The 10,618-nt window shown below is 39.9% G+C and overlaps 1 protein-coding gene across 1 annotated transcript in view; it reads left to right on the top strand.

Annotated features, from left to right (window-relative positions):
* Window positions 1-10,571, top strand: part of LOC106868609 (uncharacterized) — a 17,966-nt gene extending 7,395 nt beyond the window's left edge. The window contains exons 5-13 of the mRNA XM_052972612.1: window positions 77-188; window positions 869-981; window positions 2,033-2,200; window positions 3,086-3,172; window positions 4,010-4,487; window positions 4,781-7,198; window positions 7,737-7,887; window positions 8,496-9,879; window positions 10,334-10,571. Of these exons, the coding sequence (XP_052828572.1) occupies window positions 77-188; window positions 869-981; window positions 2,033-2,200; window positions 3,086-3,172; window positions 4,010-4,487; window positions 4,781-7,198; window positions 7,737-7,887; window positions 8,496-9,879; window positions 10,334-10,513 (5,091 nt within the window). The 3' untranslated portion in view covers window positions 10,514-10,571. The remainder of the gene's footprint in view (window positions 1-76; window positions 189-868; window positions 982-2,032; window positions 2,201-3,085; window positions 3,173-4,009; window positions 4,488-4,780; window positions 7,199-7,736; window positions 7,888-8,495; window positions 9,880-10,333) is intronic.
* The last annotated feature ends 47 nt before the right edge of the window (window positions 10,572-10,618 follow it).

Genomic DNA, 10,618 nt, shown 5'->3' with positions numbered 1-10,618 from the left:
TATATATATATATATATATATATATGTATATATAATAAGTCTATGTATATGTGTGTGTTTGTGTTGCTTGTTGTAGGTGATTACACTGCAGGACATCATCGACGTCAGTGGATTGTACTTTGATGAGATTGAAATCTGGGCCTTGTGCAGAGAAGCTATTCAGTCTTTGCAGAATAGCCCAAACATTGGTGAGTAGATTCTCTATGTCTCAACCAGGGAATTCAGCATTCGTTCCTCCTCCCCTAACCTTACAACTCCTCCTACTCCTCCACCCACCCTGCCCCCCTATCACTCAGCAACCTAACACCTACCTCTTCTCCTCCTCTTCCTGACCAGTCCTCCTCCTCCTCTCTCATACCCTTCCCCTCTCCAGTACCACTCATCCTCTGCCATCACTACAACTCACTCTCTCCTTCTTTCTTTCCTACTCTCTCCTCCCACTTTTGATTGCCACCACCATCATCATTTAACGTCCATTGTCCATGCTGGCATGGGTTGGACGGTTTGACCAGGGCTGGCCCGCTGGAAGGCTGCATTTTGCATTGATGATTGTCGGGTGAAGAATTGCAGGTAACAACTCCATAGTTCTGGGTTTCGATTTCATTCTTCTTCTTTAACAGAGTCGTTAGCACAATGGACAAAAGGCTTGGCAGCATTCTTCCAGCATTTTACGTTCTGAGTTCAAATTCTGGTGAGGCTGACTTTGCTCTTTGTCCTATTGAGATTGATGAAATAAGTACCAGTTATGCACTGGAGTTGATGTAATCAACTAGTCCTCTCCGCCAAAATTTCAGGCCTTATGCCTATAGCAGAAAGGATCATTATTATTGTTGTTGTTGTTGTTCTAACTATATTGTCTTACTTGCAGTGTTATATGATGAACTGGACATGGTTGGGCTGCAGCCAGATGGACATATGGCGTTCACTGACCAACAAAGGATCACACAAGAGTATAGCAAAGATACGGCGATCAACGAGAAGGTAATAGTGTTTGATTCTGTTGGCCAATGTTCGTGAAGAGATTGGCGCTTGTCATCAGTTGTACCTGCTGGAGATGCGCACAGAGCAATGAAACTGCTCTGCTGCTCTTGTCCAGTGCCCAAGCATTGCTGACTTGTGGGTTTTGTCTTGAACCCCTGCTGTCACGTGTAGGATGGATCTGGCCATTGGTTGAGTCCATTAGGAAAATGTGGGTCAACATGGAAGTGGTGCCTTCCAGCAATTTTGTTGAAAGATGAGTGAAATTGGCAAAAATAGTCTGAGTGGACAGGACTACTCTGAGTATGTAACTCTAGATTGAATGAAGAGGATGAGGAGCAGGCTTTTGTACATAGAGTTGTTCTAGAAATGTTTAAGAAACCATAAGGAAATTATGCGTTTGTTTTAAAATTTGTGATTACATAGAAAGTATTTTGCGTAGGATATGGGCAGTTCCCATGTGCACTATCTTTTGAATATCTGCCATTTTGGTGTTTCCTGGTATCTGAGCTAGGTAGCAATCAGCCCCTTTTTCTATCATTCCCAGGGAACCTATGACAACAGGTATTGTTTTAGTCTTCAAGTTGCACATTTTGCTAATTTCTATTTCAAGATCTTTATACTTGCTCAGTTTTTGGTAGGTCTTGACAGGTAGGTCTTATTATTATTATTATTATTATTATTATTATTATTATTATAATTATTATTATTATTACTATTATCATTATTATTATTATTATTATATGCTTTTAACAGATCCCACTAGAGTAAGTTAAATAATATGTATCTTGGTTTAACAAGAAGTGACCCTTTCACAGAGACCACTCTGTTGCAAGCATTCTAAGTAGGTCACCAGTCTAAAGACAACCCCTAAAGTAATAACGTCTGTGCTATAATTTCTTTCTCCCTCTCCCACCACCAGTCAACATTAGGCCCTGCATCATGGAATCACAAGAGCAACTCTCCCTCCTCTAAGCCATTGACTTAGAATTCCCCCATCCATTCTACTTGAATGTCTAAAGTTCTCAGATGTTGTTAAAACCTTTACTTTCAGCTGAACGTTGCTGTCCGCAGTGTTGGTGTGATGCTGTGCCGAGCTGGTGGATCAAAGTGCTCAACATCAATAGCAGAGTTGAATATGTCTGATGACATCACAGATCTGATTGGCAGTATGACCCTTTCTCAGCCGCAAGAAACAGTGTCGTTTGAAGAGTTGTGTCAGGTATTGTCAGTTAATAAACAATCTAAGGTGGTGGTGGTTCTTAACCTTTGTAATATACAGGCCAGATCTCAAACCTGGATCTTTTTTAGGGGACCACATCAAAAAAGGGGAAAAAAGAGCCAATTAAAGAAAAAATTATCATAAGCGCAGGCGTGGCTGTGTGGTAAGAAGCTTGCCTCCGAACCACATGGTTCTGGGTTCAGTCCCACTGTGTGGCACCTTGGGCAAGTGTCTTCTGCTATTGCCTCGAGCCAAACAAAGCCTTGTGAGTGGATTTGGTAGACAGAAACTTAGAGAAGCCTGTCGTATATGTATGTATATATTTATGTGTGTGTCTTTGTGTCTGTGTTTGTCCCCCCACCATCTCTTGACAACCGATGTTGGCATGTTTATATATGTATGTATGTATAAATTTAAATAATAAGGGTGAAAAATTGAATATTAATTTCATTAATATCAATTTAAAACCAGTGGCCTAGCAAATTGAAAAATCTGAAGATTCATAAAAATTATATTACATACATTCTTCAGAACAATCTTTTCTTAGTGGTCAGACCATATGGGGTCTACATCTAGCATAATGGATGTCCACTTAGTGGTCATCCCTCTTATATGTATGTATATGTATATTTACACACACACACACACACACACACACACAAACTCTGTCTCACTCTAGTTTTACATCTCCTTCTCACCCCACCCAACAAATTCACCCATTAATCTACTGATGCGTTTTGCTGTAAAGATTTGCTAAACTGCAATATTGTGTCTTATTTCTCTTCTATTTCACCAACAACAATATACTCTGTGACTGTAATGACCACCACCACAACAATGGACACTCCAAACTACCACCACCACTATGACCACCAAAAATCCAAGAAATGCGAAGACCATGAAAGAACTGCGATGTATACGTCTGAGAATATCTGCCAGAGTCTTTATGAAGAATGTTGGCACAAATTGGCAGTGAGTTACTTTGATATTGCTTTGATGAATCCGTTCGGGTAGGAGAGCTGCTAGTATACATACATACATACATATATATATATATATATATTGCTGCTTGTCAAAACGAGCAGGAATCCTCCCTACACCAGATGATTGATGAGGAGACACTCGACCCCCTAGGACCTGTGCTGGTCAAGGAGAGGTCAGTCCTTTATTTAGGGTTTGACCTACATTACTGACCATAGTCTATGTAACAGAGAATTTCCTATCTCTTGCTCTTTTTTGTGTCAGTGAGACCAAGGGGCAACACAGTCTTTTGTGTCGGTCGTGACCAAGAGCAGCACTTTCCTCGGCTGCAAGAAAGATGATGCCACCTTTATCCTTTCTTCCTTTCTAGTCAACACCGTGCATTCCTTACTCTTTCACTCTCTACTGACAGATAACCTTTTTCTATACAATCAACTACTAACCAGCAAGCCATCACTAGAATTGCTACTGTCTCTTTAACAACCTGTCAGGCAAACAAACGAATATATGTAAATAATATTTCTTTCTTCTTGGTGTTGAATCTTCGATGTATACTGGTTACTCTGACGCGAGAACCTTCAAGCGTTACATCTAAATGTCACATTTGGTGGTGGGCTACATCATATCGAACTGATATGGCACATCCCATCCAGCCCGCTACAGTTGCATCAAAAAAGACAGGTAGGCAGCGAGATAAATAGGTAAATATACAGGTAGACAGATAGCTTGATAGCTTGGTAGGGGTTGTTGTAGAAATAGGGAGCTGAGATAGGTAGACAGATAAACGCATCATTTTTTTGTATCATTAATATTTGAGTTTCACTTCAGATGAAAATTGAAGAAGATGGCGCCAGCTCTGAAGAAGATTTTGCAAGTAATGGAGATCTAAATGATGCTAACTCTGACAAATCAGTTAAAGATACTTCCTTTGATAATGGTTCAGGTGATACACAGAAATCAGCCTTTGTATTCGTGTTAAACCAGCCGGACAAACCCCAAAGTAAGGTCCTCAACAGCGAAAATGTGGACTTTGCTGTCCCCCATGCCTTCAGGTCAGTGGCTACTCATTTCAAACCAATAGTCGTGAATTCAGAAAGATTCCCTGCCATTGGTGAGGAGGAAGAAACAGGTGTGATGCTGGAAGCCCCATCATCACAAGAGACTTCTCAAAGAAAAAGACATTCAACTTCTCCAGTTCTTACCCCAGGTCAGCGTGTTGTTGAGAAACTGAGACAACTGGAGCAAGTTTACACCAAACGGTACCCTAGGGCGACCTCATTTGGGTCCAGACCCCAAAAGACACTTGGTAAGATTGATTATATGTGTAGAACACAGAGACACACACACACCTTATTCTTATTTGAAAAAATTGTGTTTAATATGATTTCTGAACCATATAAAATTTTCCAAACTCTCTTTACTTACCATTCAGAAGAGAACCTGTATGTATGCATGTATATGTGTATGTTTTTGAAATGTTGCTATTTTGCTCTGTTGCTATTTTTGTGGTACATTTGTTAATTTGTTACAAAGTGGAAAGAAAGAAATGATGAAAGAAGCAGGAAGCATCATTAGAGTTTCTTTTTCGTTTTTATTTAGAGTCAAAAGCAACCAAAGTCGAGAATGTTCCACCAGGTGAGGCGGCTGGAAGAGGAGACTTATGTTTGTCCCAGAGATTTGATATGGAACAACTTGCTGAAATGATTCTGAACAAACTCCAAGATCAAAAGACAACAAGTTGCAAACCGATTCTGCCACCGAAGATGTCTGAATATCAGGCGTTGGCCTATGACAACCAGCAGCTGCCCGTAGTGATGGTTCCAGCTCAAAATCTTACCATGACAATGGGTCCTCCATTGGTCCCTGCTTGTGAAACTAATCATGGAGAGGTGGCCAGGTGTGGCTTTAATAAAATCAAGTCCCCTCAGTCAATGGCTTGCCTTCAATGTGGCACTCAGTCTGCTAGTTCCATTTCGGTTTCTTCTTCTCCTTCTTCCACCATATCGTCTGCTTTACCAAATTTCTCAGAGACTCCGACAAGTAACCAATCGAAATATTCTTGCTCCGACAATGACGGGAAGGAAATGGCAGTGGATTCTTGCAACTGTGGCAGATCAAAGCAAACCCTGAAACTACAGAGCAACACAAGCAGCAACAGCAGCAGCAGTTGCTGTCAGTTGTGTCTCGATGAAAAGCAAATCCTGTTTCCCCAACAATCTCAGTGTGAAGAACTCTCAAGGAATTTCGATGGGTTTCTTGGCCATAAACTTCATTTTCAAGAACAGAACTTTGATGGCGCTAATGGGGAATGTTTAAAGACCTCCTGGCAGCAGAGTGATCAACTACAACAAAAGCAACATCAGCGATATCTTCCCCACCCCTGCACCCACCACCAACGCCACCAACAACAACAACAACAAGAAAAGCTGCATCAACAACACCAAAATCATTGTCAAGAACAGAAGCTGCAAAAACAATGTCAGAATGAGGAATACCAACAACAACAACAACAACAACAACAACAACAACAACGATGTCTGCATTCGCCTCCTTCTTCTCTCCTTCCTTCTCCACACCACCAACACCACCACCACCACCACCACCACAACCATCATCATCAACAGCAGCAACAACAAGATGAACCAAACCAATTAGAAGATTGCTACCAGCAGCAGCAGCAGCAGCAGCAGCAGCAGCAGCAGCAGCAGCAGCAGCAGCAGCTTCTTTATCAATGTCACTACCTTCAGCAACACCAACGACTCCATCATTGTCATCATCATCATCATCATAATAGTCATTATTCTCACCACCAGCTACAGACTCCTCAGCAACACCACCAGCAACAGATGAATGATAGCCCCTTAATCAACAGCTCCGAAATCAATGAGAAAAACAACAACAACAACAACAACAGTAAGAATAGAAGTAGTTGCAGCAATGAAAAGTTTCCAACAGGTGACAGAAGAGAGTCCACATGTGGCGTCCACCATCAACAAAATGCAACAGAGAGTCAGAACGTTCATGTGGCATCAATTGTGAATCCACGCATCAGTGACAATGATGACGACAACAGCAACAATGACAACAACAAAAATGGTTCTGTGATGAGAATATTTGATGACTGGAACCAGCCCAATGTCTGTGAGAAGAGCTGTTGCAATGGTGGCATAAATGTCTGCAATGAAGATCTGCATTTCAATGGCAAAGCTTTGGAATGTGATGGTTCGTCTGACCATGCTGTCGACTGCTTGAAATGTCAACTCGATCGAATTCTTTGTTCTTTACAGAAGACGTGTTTCCACTGCAAGAAGATGCAAAGCTGTGGCAGACATATTGCTGGGCATCAACAACCTTGGAAGGAATTCAATGAATGCTGTGAAAAGAATCTAAATGGTTCTTATATCCACAGAGAAAACAATCCAAGCAATAGGTCACACCAAATTCTTTCTCCTGTGTCATTGGTTGACTGTCAAACCCAGAATGAGTACAAAATGAGTTCAAGGAATGAATGCAGCATTAAAAGACACTTAGGTCGTTCTTCTGTCTGTGCAAAACAAATTTCTGAAGAAACTGTTCTAGATGCTGACATCACAGGAATGGCTAGGTGTCCCTGCCTGAAAGGGTCCATGCCAAATATCAGTTATGAAGGGTCTCCATTCAAAGATGAATCTAAAGAAGTCAGCAAAAATCCTTGTTCAAAAGAAACTCCATTATGTGCCCAGTGTGAAAGAATTCCAAATATTTCCACTCCATTCATATCTCCCAGGAACGAGTGTCAAGGCGCTAAAGAAAATGGAGGGCAAATTGAACTTTGGCAGCAAGCTGATATCAGTGAGAAAAAGCAGAACAGCAGCCGAGAGGACCAATCAAAGATGTCAGAAGTGTTTGGAACTTATTGTAGAGCAGACAAAATAGTTGCCAAGCAACTGAGCTTGGTTTACAAAATCATGGATTTACTCCAACCAAAGTCAGCTTCAAATTCAGCTGTTAACGAAGAATCAGACCGTTTTCTAATAAGTGAGTACTTCTTTAATCTACCACAGAGCCATTCTCTTCCCATCCATCTCCTGACCAGTTTCTGTCTATTAATTCTGGCTTTGTAATAGTGATTTGTGTATGGTTTCTATAAGCAATTTTTTATGTTTTGTGTCGAATTTTATGAAATATCCATCTCCCTCTTGTATTTTCCTTCCAAATGACATTTTGTTGTGTCTGATGCAACATTGTTGAAAAGCCTCATGTTGTAGATGCATGATGAGCTAATATGAGAGTGTTCTGTTGGTCTGTTCAGTGTAACAGTTATTGTCCTGAAGTTTGCAACTTCCTGTATTACAGTCAAATTTATGGATTATATTGGTCCTCCACAGATGGTTCCGTGATGTGTGCATGTGTCATGTGTGTGTGTGTGCATGTGCCTGTGTGTGCACGTGTTGTGTGTGTATGTGTATGCATGTCATGTGTGTGTGTGTGTGTGTGTGTGTGTGTGTGTGTTAATTTCTTTTGCTTTCACTGTTGGTGACATTCTTGTTGATATTGTGATGCTGTTGTTCACCAGGTGCAGGGATCGGTAGTTTAAAAGGTTTACCAAAAGACAAGTTCCGGTTAAGTGTTGCCACAATGTATCCTAAACAACAGTGGGAACAGCAATGCTTGGAAGCGGTCTTTGATCTCATCAATGGAGACTCAACCCTGAAGGAGGAACCAAGGTAAGCAATGGACAAACACGAGAGAACAAAGTCTACGTGTGAACACAGCCTTTGCGCTCTTTACATATATATTATTATACATTATTATATATATTATATATACACCCCACCAGATACACACACACACACACATATCTGTCTATATATCTGTCTATATATATATATATATATATATATATATATATATTTTGAATTTAATTCATGGACCCCCAGTACTACCTTTGTGGACCACCAGGGGTCCACAGACCCAAGGTTGGGAACCACCGCACTAAACTATCACTAATAATATATATTTACAAAAACACAGAAATTATAAACGTTTTTATTATCAAAAAACTATAAATTTGTAAACAGATGAAAAAGTTGATTTGAGAGCAAAAATGAAAGTTGTAAACAAGTTTTGGTTGTATTGGCCAAATGAATACAAGCTTCTGTGTGTGTGTGTGTGTGTTTTGTTCACGTATGTGTATCTGTATATGTGTGTATGCATGTGTACACATGTGTTTCTTTGTATGTGTGTGTGTGTGTATACATGTATGTGTATGTGTGAGTGTATATGTAAAATTGAAATATGTATGAATAATCAAAGTGTATGTTCTTCTCTCCAGGTGGAATGAGGACTTGTCCCAGCAGGCAGACCAGGAATCGTCTGGAAAGTGGCATCTGTTTGATAGTCTTGAAATGACCAGCCACCAAACTCAGAGGAATTTTTATACTCATTCATCAAACAAAGACCATAAGATGGAACCTCAACCAAGAGAGACAAAATCCACACAAAACGTCTCCTTGGAATCTGTCGGGCAACATAGGAATCTGTCAGGTGAAAACTGTGAACATTTTACAGATATAAGTATTCTCAAGAATTTTGCTTATGATGAAGACGTCTGTTGTGACCAGGGGGAAGTTGTGTACCTGAGATCAGATCCTGTAAATATGAAGGCTTTTCAGAAGCAGGAACTGATTGAGAACCCTCAAAAGATCTTTCAATACGGGTTGAAGAGGGAAACATCAATGAGTTATGATACTGATGATGATGATGACAATGGTGATGGTGGTGATGATGGTGGAGGTGGAGGTGGAGGTGGAGGTAGTGGTGGTAGTGGTGGTCTAGAAGGTGTTAAGAGAAATTTTGGAGAAGATGACCCTAAAGGTATGTTCCAGCCTGATCCTTTTCACACCAGAAAGTTTGATAATCCTGGACCAACAGGAGATATTCAATATCTACAAGGTCTAATGGAGACTTCAGATAGGTGCTTGGATCAAGGAATGGATTATACCAATCCAGAAAACCAAGGATCAAAAGAAGAAATTGAAGATGATTTAAGTTACAAGCTTTACATCAGGGATAACTTTTTAGAGAGATCTGAATCCGGTGAGTGTTCCTTTGGGAAACATGAATTCCAAGAGATCCTGTTGTCTGACACCTCTCAGGAAGACAAGAAAGTGATAGAAGCAATCCTTGAATCTGGTGCCAGTACCAAAAATGCTGAAGACACAGCAGAAGGAGTTGATATCCAGAAATTCATGCTCCCAGAAGGATCTGTTGAAGATATACCACAACAATATAAGCTTGATGTTGGAGGTTCTAATTGCAATAAAGAAGTGAACAGGAGTGATGAGTCAAAGACATCAGAGCAGAGAAGAAAAGTTCCACCAAATGAATATCAACCCGGGAAGGATTGGAAATTGGACCAATGTTTGTTAGATGGAAATGTGAAAACCGTGGAACTTAATGATCCTAATTTAATGACAATGATGCAAGATGATGATGATGATGATGACAATGTGCAACGTACTGGGAATGTCTTGGAGACAACGAATCTACCAGCAAAAGAATCACAGGGTTTCACAGAGTTTTACAGACCTATCACAAGAAATAGGTGGTCTATGCTGAAGGACTATGCTGAAAGTGACAGCAGAGTTATTTACCATTCTGCAGACTTGATGAATTTCTCAAACAACATGGAAGTCAAACAATTCCTGAATGATATTGTATGTTGATTTTTACTTTTTGATTTTTAAAAAAAATATATTTTATTATTTTTTAAATTTTTGTTTTTGTTTTATAAATCATTCTAATTTTTATTGCTTGTGGTGACACCTTAAGGTTGTAGAACACCAGAAACTTTGATATTCAAACATTCAAACCCTCTACTTGTCATGTCCCCAGGGGTTGATAAGATAAATTGATAGTCATGCACTGGGGTTGATTGCATCGTGGTAATTTTATCACATTCTTGTGTAAAATCTCCTTCAGCAAAATTCACTCTTCCAAAAGCATTTCAATCAAGCCCACAAGTTGCGCTGTCCATCAGGCCCACAAGTTGCGCTGTCCACCACTTGGGTTTAAGGTTAGAAGTTAAGGTTAGGATCAAGGTTAGATTTAAGGTTAAGGTGAAGGCCATATGATATTTGTATTTGATTTGTGTCCGTTTGTTCATTGAAGGACAAATCTGATGCCGAGTCTTGGAAGACCAAATTGTCAACCGTTCAACAACAGGTGATGCTGAAGAGTAAGGAACAGCAGAAGATGTGCAGGTTTTACCTCAAAATCAAGACAAAGGCTGCATGGAGTAAAAGTAAACTTCAGTTTATTATAATAACATTTCTTTCTGATGTTTTGTAGTGGTTTTGGGGTATTCTAAGTGTTATGTGCAGGAGATTTGTAGAACGCTTGTGATGTGATATACATATATACATACATACATATATATATATATATATATATATA

Source organism: Octopus bimaculoides, chromosome 14, assembly GCF_001194135.2.
Source record: "Octopus bimaculoides isolate UCB-OBI-ISO-001 chromosome 14, ASM119413v2, whole genome shotgun sequence".
Taxonomy (NCBI): domain Eukaryota; kingdom Metazoa; phylum Mollusca; class Cephalopoda; order Octopoda; family Octopodidae; genus Octopus; species Octopus bimaculoides.
Note: the sequence above shows the minus strand (reverse complement) of the source record. Positions and strands in the feature narration are given on the sequence as shown.